General features: G+C 33.6%; 4 protein-coding genes across 4 annotated transcripts; 2 read left to right on the top strand and 2 right to left on the bottom strand.

The window, feature by feature from the left end:
- On the bottom strand, positions 1419 to 2960 carry LOC104742836 (dual specificity protein kinase splA-like). The gene has a single exon (XM_010463895.1). It carries the CDS (start codon positions 2797 to 2799, stop codon positions 1705 to 1707), a length of 1095 nt encoding a protein of 364 aa, XP_010462197.1. The 5' UTR covers positions 2800 to 2960; the 3' UTR covers positions 1419 to 1704.
- LOC104742847 (succinate dehydrogenase [ubiquinone] iron-sulfur subunit 3, mitochondrial-like) lies at positions 8150 to 9708 on the top strand. Its single transcript, XM_010463904.2, has 5 exons — positions 8150 to 8381; positions 8449 to 8564; positions 8642 to 8880; positions 9098 to 9307; positions 9387 to 9708. Exons 1-5 carry the CDS (start codon positions 8201 to 8203, stop codon positions 9571 to 9573), a joined length of 933 nt encoding a protein of 310 aa, XP_010462206.1. The 5' UTR covers positions 8150 to 8200; the 3' UTR covers positions 9574 to 9708.
- LOC104742853 (inactive TPR repeat-containing thioredoxin TTL3-like) lies at positions 11549 to 14455 on the top strand. Its single transcript, XM_010463917.2, has 4 exons — positions 11549 to 12758; positions 12842 to 13210; positions 13451 to 13784; positions 13871 to 14455. Exons 1-4 carry the CDS (start codon positions 11818 to 11820, stop codon positions 14000 to 14002), a joined length of 1776 nt encoding a protein of 591 aa, XP_010462219.1. The 5' UTR covers positions 11549 to 11817; the 3' UTR covers positions 14003 to 14455.
- LOC104757447 (PLAT domain-containing protein 3-like) lies at positions 14718 to 15350 on the bottom strand. The gene is made up of 2 exons (XM_010480192.1): positions 15270 to 15350; positions 14718 to 15182 (listed from the first exon to the last, which is right to left on the bottom strand). The coding sequence occupies exons 1-2, from the start codon at positions 15336 to 15338 to the stop codon at positions 14718 to 14720; spliced, it is 534 nt and encodes a 177-aa protein (XP_010478494.1). The 5' UTR covers positions 15339 to 15350.

Here is a 21680-nt window from a genome sequence, read left to right on the forward strand (position 1 = left end):
TAAAGATAGTTTTAATTTCACAAAAATCCATGTTTATTTATATATCAATCATTAAATTTGTATTCATAATTCATAAATTGATAGATACATCAAAAAGGTTTTTTCCTTTTTCTGAGTTGCTTCTTTATTTTTTCTTTTTAAAAGCGTGTGTAAAAAATAACTAAGTGGAGAATAATGGCAGAGATATTATGAGTTAGCGAAGCGAAAATAAAACCAAGTATATATATATATCCCACAAGCTCCAGAAATAATAGAAGAAGAAGATCTTGTTATATATATCAGCCAAAAGGATTTTTGTAACATGAAAATAATTTACATACATATATATAAGCTTACTTTCTCGAAACGCTACCGTTTCACGTCTTAGTGGAGAAAGCGCAAATCTAACTGACATATTGTTTTAACTTAAAAAAAAAACAAAACAAAACTGGTAAAATAAATTGGCGGGAAAATGGGTATTGATTTCATCCATGATGATGGAGCATTACGAAATAATGTATAAGAGACTGATGATGAGTTCAAAAACATTATTACATTATTAAGCAATTATTAACCCATTTCTGTAAGAGCACAAACAATGTAAGGAGAAGAAGCTGAAGAAGTCATAATAATCAAATAAACAGTTTGGATTTTGTGTCTGTGTGAAGCAATTTTGATTAGTAACGTGAAATCTCCCAATAGATGTAACCATCGAAGTTTGGTTTGATGGATTTTTTTTTTTAATAATGGCGACAATTATATTAATTAAAGAAATTACGAGACATGACGGTCTGACGTATCGAATGACGTTTGTTTTTCTATCGGATGTCTTTGAAAGGGATAAATGACGTATTGGATTATAATGACGATGAATTTACATTATTCGCTTATGATTTTTTATTTATTTTCTTACATCCATTATTTAGCTTATGTGTATTACTACAAAATATTAAAAGAAAAAAAAAAGAATGAATATATCGAGAAGTGTCATGTGAGTTTCAAATAAATATGATGAAATTAGGATAAGCGGCGGCTAACGATTCCCTAGATCTCGCCACCAATCACTCTCTCGCTACATATTTACTTTATATAGGCAAATAAATTAATAATGTTTCATAGTTTGAGTTATTTGCAGTTTCATGTTCTAGTAACAGTCCAAGCTTCTGTTTTAGGGTTCATACGTAGCCCTAGTAACAAGAAACTTTCAACATTTTTCTTTGCCAAAAGTAGATGCATGCCATCTTTTTTGGGTCCCTTGTAAGATTAATTCGGCCTCCATAGGCACATGCTTCTTTTTTTAAAATTGTAATTCAAATTTCAAATTGTATTTACAAATATATCAATACTTGTTGACAAAAAAAAAGGAAAAAAATATCAATACTTATGAAGCCATTGATTATGATACCTCATGCCACTATGAGCCGACGTTCAAAATCACATATATAAACATCCAGTCCAATAAAAGGAATAAAGCCGATATATAACATTTATAAGAAAATACAAAAAAAAACATTGTTCGAATATGTAAAAAGTCATTGTTAATTAGAGACCATAGAAGCTTTAGAACATGATAAATGATTCCAAAATCTTTCCATTACACTAATTAATGTTTCCAATATTCATCATATGTTTTTGGCTAAGATTTCTAAAACTTTTTTTTTTATTATGGTAAGTAATAAAATAAATACGACCATAATGTAAAAAAAGTTAGATAAACAACTAATCCTAAGAAGAGATCCATGATAATTCCACCATACCTTCATTTCTCACCGCCGCTAGATTATTCTCCGATCCAGAAGCAACAGGTGCTGTGTAACCATCCGATGATCTTAACAGATCATTATCATTCTCGGCTTCAGTATTCTTGTCTGATCCATGGATATTATTAGTATTATTTAGGGTTGGCTGTGTCATCGATGACGACGAGACGATAATGTTGTGAAGCCCCTCAAAGTTTGTACCAACGTCCACGTGTCCAAAACCATTACTCGTTCTCAAGCTCGAAGGTTTCGACTTTTCACATAGAAGGGACTGATCCGGTAAAGGGTTGTTGGGAGATTGGTTGTTGAGAAAAGGGTATGCGATGTTTTGCGTGTTCATATTAAGGAGAAGATTCTGATGTTGTTGATGATGATGATGATACTCTGAAGGAGGAAGGTAATGATGATTCACCGTCGATGGAGAGATGAGTTTGTGAGGAAAGGGTTTCAAGGGTCTCGAGGAAGAAGAAGAACCGAAGAGATCAAATCTTGATCTTGGAAACGGAGAAGACGATGATAATCCGGTGAAAGGAGTTGAAGGATTACCGGTGAATTCTTGAACCATGGCTCTGAAGTTGGATGTGTCGGTGGTCAAAACAGTCGTAGGCGCTCGTCTCGAGACTCGAGATCTCTTCTTTGGATCCCGTGTTGTCGCAAGACCGTTTTTCTTGTCGGTTGGGACGGAACAACTGGGACTAGTTGTGTTTGTGTTTGTGTTTGTGTTTGGAACTGTTCTCAGATTTTGTTGGAGTGGGTTTGTGAAGAAGACTGGTTCTGATGAGATCGGTGGTGGTACTGGTCTAGAGCAGCCATCATCGGTGGGTTTTGTAGCCGTTGATGACCAGAGAGGATTATCCGTTGACCAAGAAGTGTTAAAATAGTTAGCTATAAGAGAGTCAAGCTGTGTTGGAACGGCGATGTTGGAGGAGACGGTGGTTGTGTTGTTGTGGTTGAATAAAGCAGAGAGTGATTGATCGGCGCGTGAGTCGTACTCATCTTGATCTCCCCCACCACCACCGCCGCTTGATGATTGCATGCTACTACTGTTGCCGGAATCCATGGCAGAGATAGAGAGAGAAAGGATAGGTGATGGTTGTGACTTGAGAGATAGCTAGAGAGAGAGAGAAGAATGGGTATGATGAAGGAGGAGGTTATGATGATTTTTTGGGTTGTAGAGAAACTCAAAAGAGGAGGAGAGTGTGAAAGGAATTGATGGTTGTGTGGGAGAGAAAAAGCCAATAAAAAGTGGACAGCTTTTTTATATTTAAAAAACAAAATCTTTTTATATAACTCTAAAACTTTTTTTCACTATTTACCTTTTGTTCCCACTTTTTTTCCTTACTTTGAAACTTGAAACTTTGAAACTTTGAAACATGCAACTAGGGTTAATTACATTTTGGTGTATAAAAAATTCGACTGATGAGAGATAGAGAGAGAGAGGAGGTGATAGTAAAGATTTTGATCGTTCACAAGATTCTTTAGTTTTTAATTTCGTAATTGACACACCTATTACGTGTTAACCCATTGAAATTAGGGTAACTTTAAAAAACTACAACAAAAATAATTACTATAGTTTACTACATCACATAAATACTATTGAATTACCTAAATTTTTCATAGATGGGTTGTTCAAATGGCAATCCTGTTAATGTTTACATATATAAAAAAATGTTCTTAAAAAAATAGGTGATTCGCCTTGAGAGTTGAGACTACAGTATAGCATCGACAAAATTTTGTTTATATATTAAACTTATATAATCAGTTTCATTATCATTGGTATCTTTTAATGAGTGCTTCGAAATGTTGTTTTCGTATGTGAATGGAATAAGAGGAATTGTAGACGGGGTTAACAAATATTGACTAATAGGAAAAATATTTATATTATTTGATTATTGGAGCGTCTGATGAATTTAAATATTTAATCGGGTTTTACAAATTAGAACGTTATACAAAAATATAGTATTTAATAGTATTTTCTATACACAAACAAATGGTAACAGTCGTAAAATAAAAAACTCCTTTCTTTTTTTTTCGTTTTTTGATAACAACTCTTTCATTTTCTTCTCATACTTTTGTGTTTGAAAAAAAAATTACATGTAAAACATATGTTTAGATGTAAGAGAATTATTTGTGCCTAGGTGTTCCTAAAGTAGAATTTTAACGAGAGGCTAGTATTAAACTATCGATCGTAGATGCGTAATTACATGTGAAATAGCAACATACTACTATATTAATTGGAAAGTACAAATATAAAACTAACCTTAAAATGGATAAAAAATTACATTCAATTGCCATTAGAAAACTTTAATTAAGCTTAATTAATTAATTTAAATAAATTTTAACTATATATGTTGTGATTTGAATTTTTTAAAACGAAGATATATTAATCAATCTATGAAAAATATATGTTTTAATTTCCATATTGGCAGGTTGGTAAAACTAAATTTATATAGATGATAAATTAATAATTTTTATTTTCTCACAATTATAATATTAAATTTACTACTTTATATTTCACAAAATAATGATGCAAATACAACAAACAAACAATATAAAACTGTAATATACGTCAAAAATAAAATATTATAATATTCCAAAATACTTAGTATTCAAATAGACTAAAAGATTTACAGAAAAATTAAAAATAAATATTATCTCAAACAAAATAACTTTTTTAAAAATATATAACAATAACTTTTATTGTATATTATAAATTTTTTTAAAAATGTTGATCCGTGCTTAAAGCACGGGGTATCTTCTAGTTTTGGTATTGTTTTACACAAAGACATGTAACAGAAGTTGTCAAAGAGAGCACAGCCTTTGACCGAGTCAATAACCGGTGAGACCCGATTAATTATGTGTATTTTTCCTGAATTTTTTTTTTCGCATTTCTAATTTAATCGTATTTTTTTTTGTTCATTCTTATTCTGTAATGTCTGGAAATAAATATAAGTTTCTATTGGTGAGATATTCAGTAGATTGTACCCCGTTGAAAAATTAGTCGGTTTTTATGTTTGGCAAAAAGGTTAGTTTAGATATAATTTTCAAATTAATTGATAATAATCATATCAATTAAATCTTAATTTCAATTTTGTTTTGGAATGGTAGGTCCTCTATATTATTATTTGTATGCGACATCTTCTCTAAACAAGATAGATAATTTGGGGATAATTCAACCGCACACCTACGAACTACAGTCAAAGGTGCAAATCCAGCAAACTTTTTCCCTTACAAACAAAAAAAAAANCAAAAGAAATTTCAAAGAAGCCTTTTCTCTGTACTTTTAGTTTCTAAAAATATTAACCAGTTTTTTTTTTTTTTTTTTTTTTTTGTATACAGCCGATGAATTCTTTTATAATTCAAATAAAGTATACAGTTTTGTGTTAATGTTATTTATCTATGTTTCAATACTGTAATTTTTCCCGAAAACAGCAGATTTTTCAAAAGAAAATTTATTCTTTTACAACGGATTTAGTTATTTAGAGTGTGAATGGTAACTGCGGTCGGGGCGGACAAATTCGTCTGCGGACCAGACCGCTCTGTTTTAAGTGTGGACAATAGACCGCTGCGGTCTAACTCTATTTGTAGAGAAAAACGGTCCGCAGTTGGTCCGCTGCGGTCTTGTTTCTATTTTCTGTAGACCGCACTACTGCGGACTAAACACAATGAATGGTAAACAAAAAACGATTTGATCCGCAGATAGATTTGTCTGCCCCAACCGCAACCATTCACAACCTTATTATGTTAATTTTATAGATAAATTAGAGGTGGCTGTGTACTTGTTGAGGTCATTGTCGTACTATTTCATAGCTGTTGTCTACTTGCCTATATTTGCCTTTTTTAAGACCATATCTTCGAGTGAAATCCCGAGATCTAACATCTCCACGTACCTTTTATTTGTTTGAAAAAAAAACTTTATTTATTAGTGCTTAACTTTATAAAATAAGATTTTTATAATCAAACTATATAGTATTATCGACGTTCTAACGAATTTCTATATTGAATGATTTTTTTTTTGGTTAAACTTAAACACATTATTGATGAATATATGTCAACAGACAAAACATGTTGTCTTGAGTAATCACTTTCTAGATTTATTATTCCGGTGCCAACGTTACTTTAAACGTGTTTACAATTTGTAGTTGGGAGTATAAAATACCATATAGAAGTTTTATAACATCCCAACTACATATTTTAGTAAGTAGTCCGATGGTTTGGTTGACCATGTAGATTGACTGAAACATATCGGGGTTTTCAGTACCTAGTTACGTTATAGAACGAGCTTTGATATGGAATAAAATATAATTCTATCAAAAGTTAAATTAATATGAGATTAGAGGCAACAACATCACACACACGACATATATACAGTTTTAACATAAAATGTTAGGTTACATCTGAATCGGACCATAAACTTTACTTTTGTGGCGATAGAGCTATCAAATCACTCACCTAATTGTATCCCGTTTATTGGATTGCTTTAACAAATTAAACTAGTTAACCCATACTAACCGTTGAATATTTTTTAATACAAAGTATATATTCTATTATAGTATATAAAAAAAAAGAGTAAACAACAAAAATGTTTGGAAGTTGGAATGATGATAATAACTTCTGACGAGACTGAAAAAAATATACCTATATACGAAAGCAATATACATAATTTACATATACATACAGAAACGGTGGCTGTAGGGACAGTTTTCATAAAGATTTCGTGACATGTCAAAAGAGATAGTATTAGATTTGATTAGACCCTTCCCTCCATAATATCGCAATTTAAATACACTTAACATAACCCATGACACTGTTACAGGTTACCTTATTATGCATGGTCCCCTAAAAATTATTAATTAATACAAAGATAGTTGATATTGACCGGTGCTAACACATGTCTAAATTTTTTATTTATCTCAAGCTTTTTACCCAGGATTAAACATAAATGTATTATTGAGATATAATTAATCCATGTTTAGCTTTCACCTTTCAGTGATGGTTGATCTGTTATGTGTTTTCCCTAAAATTTGAACCGTAATTTTTTTATTATATTATCGAAAAAGTTCTTAACCATAATAGCCTTGTTGATTCCATATTGAATTCCCCCAGGTAAAATCTATATAACTGTTGTTTTTTATAGCGACAATTGCCCACTACTACAAGTCTACAAATGAAAACTACAATGGCTATATATATAGGATTATATTTTCTAATAATTATTTACGTATACGTTAAGTATATGTTTTTGTTTTTCCTTTTTAAGAGAATGTATAAGCTGTCGCCCACAGTTAAGCAAAATATAATTATACTATTTTGTTCACGCAAAAAAAAAAAAAAAACTATATTCCTAGCTTCCACTTATAAGAATATATTTTGTTTTGTCCGTTAGGTTTTGTTGGTTTCCTCACTGGTTTTTATTCTTTGACATCCAATCAATCGCCTAGATTGCACACTTGATATCATAATATCTAAATTTACAGAATATTAAGTACATTTAAGATCATACAATATCTATTTTATAACTTTATTTTTCCTGATATGTTTTTTTTTTTTTTTTTAAATTTTTGGCGAGTTGCGAGTACTATAGCTAGAGCTAGCTAAATGAGACAAGGTGTTTGGAGACGACGCGATAATTAATTTGTAATAAAAAAATTAGTATAACTTTTCGTGAGCACATCAGTGTTATTGTTATAGTATGTTACTGTTAATGATAGCTGATATAATTACGAATCACGTGAGACCAATTCAACAAATTATATTCAAATCAGCTGTAGTACGTAGTATATAAACAAGATCTGCTATATAATTTACCAATAGTTTAACTGAAAAATTACACCAATTGTATCGATATACATTCATTATGTACGATGAAATTTCAAACAAGCAGACGAGCAGATTCAAAACAGAAGTGAGTATGTATCTTCAATGAAGAAGGATTGGTCAAAGGTAGTGGTCCTGCTCCAGACAAAGAGGACATGCCACGTGTCACCTCTCTTTCAAGATTAAAATTTAGATCGTTGACTTTCTCTGTTGCAATACACTCTTTGTCTGGTTTTTGTTGGTTATAGTAAAAGCTCACGATCCGATGCATATTGACAATGCTCCTTGTTTTCAAACAAACACACAACAAAGACTAAAGACCTTAGTAGTATTTGTCATTTGTCAAAATCCTCAAGTAACGGGGGTCTTTAAGAGTTAAAGAGGACCACATCTCAATCCGACCGATACGAGACCCGGTCCTCAAGCCTAAATCATTTAAGATTATTACTGGGCTTTATCTTAATGGGCTTAGTTTGTACTCGAACACGTTGTCGCACACGTGCCATTGAACAACATCCTCTAGGCTGTCCACGTGTCGATATCGCCATGCACCGTGTGTCTCTGTTTTCCTTGCTCACATTGATGGAAACGAATTCCGTGCGATTGATCAAATCAAACAGCTTTTGATCAAAAGCAAACAGAAAATGTCGACTGTGTTGCGTATTCTGCGACAGAGGATCTGCAGTCCAACAGCAGTGAAAGTACGTTTGAGCAGTAGCTTAAGCGGTGGCGGTGGAGATTTTCCGATCTTAAAAGGCCATAAAGCGGCTCAAGATTTATCCAAAGATACTCTAAAATCCCATGAAATAACAAAAGACAAAGAAGGTATGACTAAACTCTAAAGCTATATAGAATGGTCAATTCTTTATCGTTGATTTATTTTATCCAACAGGCCAACACAAAGAAGTTAAGAAGGAGTTCAAGATTTACAGATGGAATCCTGATAAGCCTAACTCCAAACCATTTCTTCAATCTTTCTTCGTTGATCTTTCCACTTGTGGTCCCATGGTACTTAACTAAAAAATTGTTTTGATCAAATTCCATAGGATTAGTATTCATTTTGATATGTGTTGCACTTGCTATAGGTTTTGGACGTGTTGCAGAAGATAAAAGCAGAGGAAGATGCGAGTTTGAGTTACAGAAGGTCATGCAGAGAAGGTATATGTGGATCTTGCTCGATGAATATTGATGGTACCAATACTGTCGCATGTCTCAAACCCATAAACCCCAACACGTCGAAGCCCACCATAATTACTCCATTGCCTCACATGTACGTCATCAAAGACCTAGTCGTCGACCTCACTAATTTTTACCAACAATACAAGTAAGTGAAGCTACTTTCTAGAATCTCTAATCGATCTTGGTCTTTGGATTTGTTGACGCAAATTTGTGGAAAATGTGAGACAAATTAAAAACATATACGAAATAATGTAGTATATATTTTTTATGAGGAATTTGCTTAGTATATACTTTTAAATTTTTTCTCTACATAAACGTAACGCATGTTGGGACTATACTGTGTTGTGTCTTTGAAATTATAGATCAATGGAGCCGTGGCTAAAGACGAGGGAGCCGCCAAAAGACGGACGCGAACACCGGCAGTCACCAAATGACCGGAAGAAACTAGATGGGCTATACGAATGCATATTGTGCGCGTGTTGTACCACATCATGTCCTTCTTACTGGTGGAACCCTGAGGAGTTTCCAGGACCCGCGGCATTACTACAAGCGTACCGTTGGATCAGCGACAGGTATAAAACTTGCAGTTAAACGGTCTAAATTAAATTCAGGTCCATTGACTTCATTTTCGTTTTTCTATGTTTATCGCAGCCGCGATGAGTTTACACAAGAGAGGCTTCAGGCGATAACAGAGAATGAAACCAAAGTATATAGATGCAGAACAATCAAGAACTGTACGGCCACATGTCCTAAAGGACTTAATCCGGCTGGTGCCATTCTGAGAATGAAGTCTAGGCATTTGTTCGGTATTCCTGTCGATAGAACTGAGAGTGTCTAGCTTGAACAAGACGCAGTCCGGACCGGACCGGTCATATATGTTAATGCTTTCTCTCTTTATATGCAATGCAATAAAAATTTAATGTTCAATACGTGTCTCTTTTTTTATTGATACTAAAATTTGTTATATTTGCTATCAATATAAAATTTTCAGCTCAGATATGATCATTCAAACTTTTGAGTATATATTTATATACACATTAAAAGTCTGGTAATTGCGGTTGGGACGGACAAATTCGTATATAAATTAGACCGTTTTGTTTTTGTGTGGATATACATTCTAGTTTTATTTGTATGCAAAAAGGGTCTGTAGTTGGTCCGTTGCGTTTATGTTTTTTTAGACTGCAAGTGTAGATTTTGTTTGATGAACAGTAAATAATAAGTGGTCTAATCCACTAACTGCAAAAATGGAAACCAGACAAAACATAGTGTACATTGACAATGAATACTTAGATCTGAGCTCAAGAATGCTTAGATGGTGAAACGGTTAAACCCGACAATAAATATCCGTTCACTAATCTAAGTTATATATTTTTGTAAAATCTCATATGTTAGTTTCAGATATTAATTTTGTAATTCAACCTTAGCTTTGTCTTCTAAAAAACTATAGTGTACTTTATATATGTTGTTTCTGCCAGTGTTTTATGTTAAAAGTATTTGATAAAATTGATGAAATCTCAAATTTGTTATATATATATATATATATATATATATATATATTTTTTTTTTTTATCATATTATAGAATTGTGGCGCTTGTTGATGATATGCTTTATGAGATATGTTACACAAATCACATGCCACTTTTGTAACACTTTCATATCATTTGTTCTATAAGTTGAGACCATTAATTTTTTTTAGATGAATTATTTTTCAAAATTATTTTTCGTAGTTTTCCCAAAAAAGTGTGACCCTTATAATGTCTTTGTTTTAGATCAAAAATTTTAAATTAAGTTTGAGTAATTAATCTTTTTTTATTAAGTAAAATTTAATACTAAATCTTTGTAGAATATGTTTCTTAAAACTAATGTTTCGATTCAATTTTATTTATAATTTTATAGATACAATTCCATAAATTTTTTTTTACTCCACTATGCCTTACAATCTTACTTCGATTTTAAAACTCATTAATCCATTCTAATTTTTTGAAATATGATAATTTTTAGTAATAACACTATTACTAAAATAAATTCATAGTATACTGTCATAGTATTATTATTACTATATTAAAATTTTCATTTATGTTACTTAATCCATTTTTATATAGTTATTTATATTATTTACTAAAACAAATTTATATTATTGGTTTACTACCTAAAATTTAATTAAGTTTACTTAACTTGTTTTTTATTTATTGATTGCTATTATTCATTATAAGTAATAAATATGAAATAAATAAATATTTAAAATTGTACTTTTTAGTGAAAAAAATATATATAACATTCCTTAGGTAGATGGTGATGTGGAGGGAAAATAAAATAGAAAAGTTAACTTTTTATATATATAGAAGTATATAACATTTTAGAAAAGATCATCAAACACGTTTTGGTGCATAAAAGGAAAAGACGTGCTCTCCATAAAATCTAAATGTGGAATAAATTGGAGAAAAACACGGATTAATTTACGGACAAATCTCCCACTCTCATTCTAAATATTCCCTCTCTCTCTTACACGACCGAGTCAGCACGCAACAACCATAGTTTCTTTTCTTTTTTCTTCAAAAAAACAAACAAACAAAAAGAGTAAAGAGTTGACAGAGAGAAAAAAAATGAAAAACAGAATTAGAGTTGTGGTGAATTTAACCAATAATGAATTGTCATCAATTTTTCAAACTCACTACCAACTCATTTTGACATCGAATAACAAAAAATGCATAAACATATAGTAATCCAGTCGTTTCTTTTCCTTTCTTTTTTCACCTAACTTTTTTTTAATTTTTCCTTTCCATATAGTAAAACCAAAAAATCATGATGACACTTAATATAAAATTAATGACACACCAATACAAAAAAACACGAAACGGAAGAATCTTCGTTCCTCTTTACCGTCCGGCCGAGAAAAGCCTAATCACATCTTTCTCCTCTATTCCTCTTTTTAAAAACATGAGATCTCTATCTTCTCATCGCCATTAATCTCTTTGTTTCAAGTCTCACCATCGTCTTCTTCTTTTTCTTTTATTTCTGAATCTTGATTTAATTGTTCTTTTGGGAGGGATAGGGTTTAAGAATTCCAAGGCCGGTTCTTGAGATGGAGGAGAACATGGTGGCCGCTGCGGCGGAGAGAAGAAGATCAGGTTGTGGTTTATTGACTGTAATGTTTGGTAGACGTGGCTTGTGGCCCAAGAAATCTACCGCAGCCGATAACGGTAGCCAGAAAAGCACATCTACGGCTGCGACCGCCACAAGCAACATTCAATTCACTAAATCTCCAGGAACCGCGTTAAAGAAGCCTCGCGATGATCACAAGAAGGTTTCCGCCAAGCCAGTCCAGAATCACAAGATCCAGAACCAGAGATCCGTAGTTGCATCAAAACCCTCGGCAAATCAATACCCTAATAACCATCAATTAGGGAGCTACGAGAGTCATCAACAACAACAACAACAAAGGAGTAGTTATAACAACAATAGTAATAGCGTTGATCCATACCGAGGAGGAGGACAGAGGAAAGTGCCGAGAGAAGCCATTGGTTTATCGGGTGAGCTTGAAAGCATGATCACCGATCATCAGAAAGCAAGAGGAGCCAATGGATTGGTTCGTGCATCTTCTAGCAATATAATGTTATATGGAAACCTTGGCAATTTGAATCAGACAGGACCAGTTACGGCGGGTGTACATTACGGTAATAACAATGGATATGGCGTAAAGAGGACTACGATGTCGGCCGCTGCAACAAAAAGTCAAGATCAATCAGGATCTTTGTGTAGAGCAATCTCAACAAGGATGGATCCAGAAACGTTGAAGATCATGGGGAATGAAGATTACAAGAATGGGAATTTCGCAGAGGCGTTAGCATTGTATGATGCAGCCATTGCGATTGATCCCAATACAGCTGCTTATCGTAGCAACAAGACTGCAGCTTTGACAGCACTCGGGAGAATTCTTGATGCGGTTTTTGAATGCAGAGAAGCAATCAGAATTGAGCCTCATTACCATAGAGCACATCATCGGTTGGGTAACTTGTACCTCAGGTAAGCCAAAAAACCTCACAAATCATAACTCTTTTTTTGTATATTATAAACACTATATAATAAACCTTACAAAATTCCTATAGGTTAGGAGAGGTGGAGAAATCAATATATCATTTTAAGCATTCTGGTCCAGAGGCTGATACTGAAGACATTGCAAAGGCGAAAACTGTACAAACAAAACTCAACAAGTGCACAGAAGCTAAGAGACTACGAGATTGGAATGGTTTGATCACAGAGACAAATAAAACAATCTCTGCAGGAGCTGATGCAGCCCCACAAGTATATGCATTGCTAGCAGAAGCCTTGTTGAAGACGCATAGACATCAAGAAGCTGATGAAGCTTTGTCTAGATGTCCTGTTTTCGATGTGGATACCAGTACTAGGTACTATGGACCCGTTGGTTATGCTGGTTTCTTGGTCGTCCGTGCTCAGGTTCACTTAGCCTCTGGCAGGTTTGTTTTATTTTCTTCTTCTCTACAGTTGTTGTTCTTGGCTTATGATAGTAACCAGTACCGGTCTCACATTTGAAGTATCGGTTTACTGTTACAAGTTTTGGTTTTCTTGTAATAACCAGATAAATCTATATACTGTTTATTTAGAAATCCCGGTTTATTACTGGTTTTATTGTATGAATCCCGGTACTAAATCTTTCAATTTGAAAATCCTGGTTTAATGTTTGGTTTTATAATCAGATTCGACGAGGCGGTGGAGGCGATCCAACGCGCCGGCAAGCTGGACGGGAACAACCGAGAGGTGATCATGGTATCACGGCGAGCACATGCGGTTGCGGAAGCTAGGTTCAGAGGAAACGAGCTGTTTAAAGCCGGGCGGTACCAGGAGGCTTGCGCCGCTTACGGCGAAGGATTAGACAACGATCCGCGAAACTCCGTTTTGCTCTGTAACCGCGCGGCTTGCCGGACAAAATTGGGTCAATTCGATAAAGCTGTCGAGGACTGCACGGCGGCACTATCCGTACGTCCGGGATACGGCAAGGCTCGACTCAGAAGAGCCGATTGTAACTCTAAGGTAACAATTAAAACTAGTGGGGTCAATTTGAAAGGAATGAGAAAATTTTGGGACTTTTGTGTAATTATAAATAATTTCGGGTGCAGATCGGAAAGTGGGAATTGGCGGTGGGAGATTATGAGATATTGAGGAAAGAGACGCCGGAGGATGAGCAAGTTACAAGAGGATTATCAGAAGCTCAACAACAACTAATGAAACGCCGTGGACAAGACTCTTGAGAATTTTGGCGGTGATATTAAAGATCAATCACCGTGAGGGATAATATATATGCAGGACTGAGAAAAAAAAATGGCCGGAATATTGCATATTCGATTTTATTCGGCGAGGGACAACTAAATGACAAAATTGTGTGGATTCTTTAATTTTTATATTTTTGGGTTTGGATGGATTCAATTGTTTGTATAGGAATGAGATTGTGGGGAATACTGTATTTAGCTTTACAACAATCAAACATTTGTCTATGGTAACAAACCAAAAAAAAAAAAATACATACCAAAGTTTTCCTATGCCTAGACTAGGCAAGTGGTTACAGCTACCTATGCCGGTCTTTGCACTGGAGTGTTCGACTCCTAAAACTTGGCTTTACAGTGGACCTCGACCAATGTACCCCATACCAAAAAAAATCAACAGTTAGGATTTCTAACATGAGATTATTGCAATACCAAAATCGTGAATAACTCCTATGTACTGCTATTTCTCAAAACACTCTAGTAATTACAAATATATTGTATGTATGTAACATGCTCTCCATGTTCGTCTCCTATAATATATACTACATTGATCACTCAAAATGTCAAGCATTGTAGTACAATAACACATTCGTTTTTATGTTTTTTATTAGAGAGAGAGAAAAAAAAAAACCCACAAATTCTCAATCACACACGGAAACATCACATTTTGACCCCAAAGTTATAAATAATTAATAATCACGCATTACATCAACGTGGGAATAACGACTCGCTGATTCTTGACAAAGTCCGAACAATGATTTCTAAGAGCCGACAGCTCATACGGAGAAGCATCACGAGCCAGCCATTGTTCCACTTTAAACTTCTCCTGAGAACAACTTTTCTTCCGACGGCTCTCACTCATCGTAACTTCCACGTAATTGCAATACCAACCGTGATGATCACCAGAGCCATCGGATGTCAGGTTCATCGCACAAACCGGACCTGAGAGACAAGAACCTAAACCGCTGAAAATGTCGAGGTTGCCCCTCTCGAAATAGTCGTGAAATGGACCCATTAAACCTCCCCATGACACCAAATCGGAGATAACCGCGTTTTGACCGTAACTGTCGTAAACACGGAGGCTCATGACCGAGTCTGTACCGGCTTTCCATGCCGTACCGGTTCGTATGTAAACCGTGAACACGCACTTGTCTTCATCATTGTCCAACTAATTACATATAACACATCAATATCATTAAAATGTAATTTGTGTGTGCGTTAGTGCGTATTTGCATTTTGCAAGGACGAGACTTACGGCGAGAGCGATTGCGATGGCGGTGAGGAGGAGGAGACTGAGGAGGACGGTAGAGCTGCTCCGTGACATCGTCTCTTTTTGGTTTTCGTAGAACTAAACTGTATGAAATAGAAGAATGTTGTAAACGTTGAAATTTATTGTAAATCTTTTACTTGTTCGCTTAAGCGAAGATTAATACAGTTATTAATAGTTTATGTGGAATTGTGGATATTCCGATAGTGTAGCTATATACAGTTGGAACTAAATGACTTGTTTGATTTTTTCCGACAAATAGTTTTTTTTTTGGGAAAATTGATTTAAAAGGACATTTTTTCTTCAATTTGTCCCATTATGCCTTCTACGCTAAATTTGCCACTATGCCTAAATTACCCTTTAAAAAAATGAAACTAACTTTTAAGCAATTTTAAAATTTCAATCACCTAAAAACAAATTGTAGAAATAAGAAAGAGGTTACCATAAGGTGTTTTTGATGAAAATTTGGTGTTTTAACATTGAAAAAAAATTATTCTGCAATATTTAGAATACATGTTCTACTAATTGTATATATTCTGAAGATATTAGATTATAAATTCTACATACTGTACATGTTCTAAATAATGTAGATTACAAATTCTTCGCACTCTACTTGTTCTGAAAACTTTAGAATAAATATATCTTCTAAAACTTTTAGAAGTCGGATTTTGTATGTCTTCTACAGAAATTAGAATATATATTCTACACATAACTCTATATTCTACAAATTTTAGAATTTGTTTTCTTCACTTTATACATATTCTACTGAAGTCAGAATATGAAATCTACATTTTATCATGTGTCCTGCGAAAATTAGAACACTAATTCTACACTTTCCTCTATGTTCTTCATAATTTAGAAAGTATATTCTACACTATGTTAGACAAGGAAACTGAATCCGAAATTTAAGGAAACAATATTTACGTAATCCCGAAATTATGCCTAATCAAATATATTCTTAAGATTACGTTCTAACATGTTTAGAAAACGTGTTCTGAAAACATTAAACCCCATTTTTAATCGATTTTGTTCAAGGTTTTTCAACATTTTCCAACCTAAATTTCATTCAAGAGTTCATTTTGCAGTATATTGCAAATCTATGTAACATGTGGTGTATAGAAATGTATCGGCCAAAATGAATGGAGTCGTCGCCGGTGGGAGAAGCTGCCGGAGTCGTCGATCCTCGCCGGTGGGAGAAGCTACCGGAGTCAATTCTCGCCGGTGGGTTACAATATTGATCGATATCGTCTGAGAGAGAGAATAATGTCGAGATATTTTTTCTTTTTGGTAGGCGAGTAGTAAAAAAATATACAAAAAGAAATTAAAAAGTATACAAAAATGAGGAAATGGATTTAAAAGGGATAATTGATTTTTTGATTAAATATAGGAAGTATACAAAAAAAAAATACAGAAAAAAGAAATTTTGGTTTTTTCTACAATTAAGAGTATAATAGAGTTATTAAGGGTATAATTGAGTTTTTCTGTATTCTAAAACCTACTCTATCAAACTTAAAAATAAAAAAAGCATAGTGGGACAAATTGAAGAAAAAATGTCCTTTTAAATCAATTATCCTTTTTTTTTGTCAACTGTATCCCAATTTCTTAAATTAAATTGGGCTTATATTAATAACCCAGATCAGAATTTGGGTTTTGTTTTGGACTTTATGATAATAGTTTTAATGTCTTATTAAATAGATCAATTTTGAAAAAAAAAAATTATAAACATAGCATATTGCCCAAAAAATTATTAGTTATAATAAACATCGCATATGCCAAATTTTTGTCAAAGCATATGCTCCTTATGATTTGCACTTACAATATGCTCTTAAGATATTAATTGTTTGTCAACAGAAAACATTAGTTTATTCACCAAACGAGTTTCTTATTTCGAAACTCCGAGCATAAAATTTTCAATATGGACTTGTTATCATATATATTCGAATGCCTTTTAAAAATTTACGATATGGACTCGTTATCATATATATAACTCCGAGCATATTCCAACTGAAACCAAGTTGGGGTGTGCAACTGTGCATCCACCAAATTACACGGCCCATATTAAATTGTCCCAAAGCACACATCAGATTTGATTAAATTATATTCGAATGCCTTTCTAAATGTTTTTCTTTATTAAAAAAAAAAAGAAGAAAATAGTTTCGAAGAGGTGATTTGTGAACCGTTGAGGATTCCATCAAATCAGAATCTGATATCGTTTTAAAGACACCCACTTGTAATGCATACTTAATATGCAACGACCTTTGAAAATTTATAATGTTCTACTTCTACCCTTAATTAAGATAAACAAATCTTCTCGTTTGTTCAGATTACTTTCATGATTTTCTTCGAATATTCTGATGGCTTAAAGAAAATTAGATGCTAGCTTTTTCAAATACTTTTGCAAGACCATGCGGATTTGGGCGTGGTAATGCTAGATTGTCTCTTTAATTTCAGATATATCACGCCGTCTTCAGATTCTTAAAGGTAGAATGGTTATATTTGTATTCTTATAATATTAGTTAAAGACACTACCTACTTACATTAATTAATTATATATCTAACTTCATTATTTTCCATCTACTATGGTTAAAAAATGTTACTTCTGATCATGAGATAAGGTTCTTTGAAGATATGGGAGCTTGTTTTCAAAACAGAAAAAAATAAAGATATGGAAGCTTTAGACTTGTTAGAAACTAGAGATGCCTCATCAGTCATCACAAGATAAGTCGATAACAAAAAGCATATACGATAAGTCGATAATTTTCCTTTTTAGTGTATAGGGATAAAATGAAAAAGACAAACTATAATAACAACAACAAAATAGTAAATAACATTGTGGAAGCATTTGCCAGTTTAGTTTTAAAAATTTATTATAGGATAAGCCACAATATAAAGTAATTTGGTTGATAATGCGGATTGCGGAATGTATCGATGTTTTATCATTGCATTGGATTGTCATCATCCCTAATTATACCCAAAGGGATAAGGGGTAATTACTGTATGGTTATTAATGATTATAATTTTTTTACTACGGGTTTTATAGATATTTGGGTTCTGATTTTTTAAAAAACTTTTTTTTTTCCTTTTGTTATAGTAAATGAAATTTCATATATTATATATATTTACTCAAAAGCAAGGTTATTTTATAAAGCAAATGATATACGAAGCAAGAAAAAAAGCGACTCATCATATAATGACAAAAGAATCATACCTTTTCTTTTCAATATACTTTTTTTCTTTCTCTTTTAGCAGTGTATGTGTGGGCCGACAATAAGTGGCAATTCATTTTCCATTCTCTTGCAAGTTTCTTTTTAAAAATATATGATAGAATTAACAAGAGGGAAAAATAACATCTTAAAAAGCCATTAGTTAAATATACATTATGTATTAAAGATTTGGTATTACTGCTTAATTGATATGATGATTGTATACTTAAAGTTTGTTTGTCTTCTTGTTCAATCCACTAACGAAAAAAAAACAATCTGTTTTGATTAAACTTAAAACTTTAAATTTTGTATTTATAAAAAATACTAATCTAAAATAATGGTTATGGGCCAGTGGGCCATGAAGGAAGTGAGTCAGAAAGCGTAGGAAAGCCGTGGGAAAGTGGGCCCATATCCACGACCGAAAGTAACCGTTTTTTCTTTAAGGCAGCGATACCGTTAGGCTTTGGCAGTTGTTTCCGTTTACCTGTCTTTGTTCTTTCTTTTTTTTTTTTTTTTCTCTTCTCTACTTCTTAATTCATAAATATTCAGAATTAAACTGATTAATACACACCGAAAGTTATTTTTAAGTTCAAAGAGATATAAATGTAAAAAATAAATACAATAGAATTATTTGTAAATGATATATTTGTATACGGATTCTACCAAGTTTGATTCCAAATAGGTATTGTTTCACATAATAGAGTTCTTCGCTATAGATGGAATACAATTCTTTTATATCATGTCGTATATTTTTTTCCTATTCCACGTGATATGGAACTGTTATGGTCCACGAATATTTATTTCTTAAAACTGTTGGTAAAGAATATATGTACGTTTTTTTTTTTTGCTTGAATATATTTTCTGCTATGATTTTCGATATTCTTTTCTATTATTTGTGTGCATGTTTTTTTCAATAATTATAAACTTTTTCGAGTTGATGATAGATATTTAGTTCTTGCTCCAGCAGATTTCGAGTTAAAATACGGTGATATTATCATTTATAAAACTGATGAAACTATCAGATTTTGGTTTTACTCTAATAGAATTTCATAGTTTATAGGAAACTAAAGCTTACAATAATAATACATGGGAAACAAAGGATCGAAACGTGTTAGCTCCATAATGCGNTTTAAGACTTTATATAAGCTAAAACAGAAGGAAAATAATTTTTATGATTTTTTTTCAATTTTATAAAATTCAAGCAATAAAACAGACGAAAACAGACTTTTTTTGGTNAAACTGATGAAACTATCAGATTTTGGTTTTACTCTAATAGAATTTCATAGTTTATAGGAAACTAAAGCTTACAATAATAATACATGGGAAACAAAGGATCGAAACGTGTTAGCTCCATAATGCGTCGACAGAAAAAGAAAAGATAGGAAAGTGATAAGAAACACACACTAAACCAACGACGTCGAATAAGCTTCTTTACATGTAATCACACTCTCATATCTCACTTCATCGCAACTCTTTACAGCGCATTCCTTCTACTTTCTTATAATTCCCCCCAAAAAATCACATCACCTACAATTCTTTCTCCAAAAAAAACAAAAAAAAATCCACATCAACTTTTGATACAAGCCTCAGAATCCACCAAGACAAGACTCACGGACTCAAAGACTTAGAAGCTTGGGCGGAAGCGATCTGATGGAGAGTAACCGGTTTGATGCTGATTCCACAACACCGAGGGATAGAGAATATGATCCAAGGGCTATTCCTCGCAAGGATCAGAGACTCTACACGAAACCTAAGTCGTTTGATTCCACAAACTACCTAGAACTCGCAGGAACAAGGATTTGATTCAAAACACAAGGTGTTGAAGCAAACTGAAATTTCTTATTATGCAAAAACGTGTCTCCCAAAATACAAAGTGATAGAGCTTATAAAGGGGCTCGAGTACAACTTCTAAATGCTAGAATAAAGAAAGAAATCACAATAATTAATGAAAATCATGATCTTGGGAATTGAATGAGAATATCGGCCACATTGGGAAAGCTGTGATGCTCCTTGAGTCTTGATAACTTGGGGCTGAAGTTGTGGTTTCTTGGGACGTTTAGATACATTCTAGGAAGCTTCTGGATGCTCTTGAGAGTCTCACAAAGGCGTACCATTGAATAAGGAAAAGACCGATGTGTCATAAAGACAAACAGATCCAAATAAGGAAAGTTGCAGTTTAACTTGATCCGCCTAATCAAGTGAGGTGGGGTGCATCCTAAGATGTGTGGTGAAGTCTCCAAGTGATATAGAAGCTCTCCAGGACGCCAAAGGATGCTTTGGTTTGAGCCATTTATGGAAAGGTCCATTTTGAGTGAGGATTGACTTGCGGAAGGGCTCCCTGAACCATGCCTTGAACTAGCTCGAAACAAGGGTGGCTTTCTTTGATCTTCCACATTGGAATATGTGTAGGAAGATATGTGGAAGGAGGTTGCCTCATTAAAAACCTTTCTAGGTAAACCCATTGGGAAAAACCCTAGATAAGGGAAAAAGAGTGCAACGGTTCCATTCCAACGATATGATCTTTCAGCCCGTTGAAGGTCCGCATCACTTCTAGTTCCAGTGGTCAGCTCCAAAGTATGTTTGACTCTGATTCTTGTACATATAGGAAGGATATCGTAGTTCTCCTCAACTGGTACAAGCTGGTTCTCTCCAAAAAGTACTTCAGACAGTTTATTGGGAAGTTCTTCAGGTTGTACATCAAGAAGTCGGTCACGTAGTACTTCAGCCACTGCTACAGCCGGTAATTCAGCTTCCGTTCTTACATCATCCCCTCCCCCTTGAATGAGTTTCGACCTCGAAACTATTTTATCTGCACCAAGAGAAAGCAAGTTAGCTTTCATGCGGTTTTGGGACTCTAAAGTCTTACCTTGGTATTGCTTTGTTTGATGGCGGATTGGTGCATCAGGTGGTTCATCTTGGAGCAGCATTGAGTGGTAGACTCCTTTTGCAGCATTCAACTCTAGTGTAGGCGTGTGGTTCACCATGATAGATACACCATGGGGTGTTATAAGTTGCTCCTTTTTAGCTCCAAAATCTGAAAGTGGGTCTTTTGGCAAAGACAAGTGCATCATATCCGTGATTGGAGGAAAATAGGACTTATCAACATAGCAACTAAACCGTGTATTAGCACATACCTTTGATTTTGCTTGCATTGCACGAACTTCTTTTTGGTCTAATGGCGCAAGAGTAAACTTGA

This window comes from Camelina sativa, chromosome 2 (genome assembly GCF_000633955.1).
Source record: "Camelina sativa cultivar DH55 chromosome 2, Cs, whole genome shotgun sequence".
Taxonomy (NCBI): domain Eukaryota; kingdom Viridiplantae; phylum Streptophyta; class Magnoliopsida; order Brassicales; family Brassicaceae; genus Camelina; species Camelina sativa.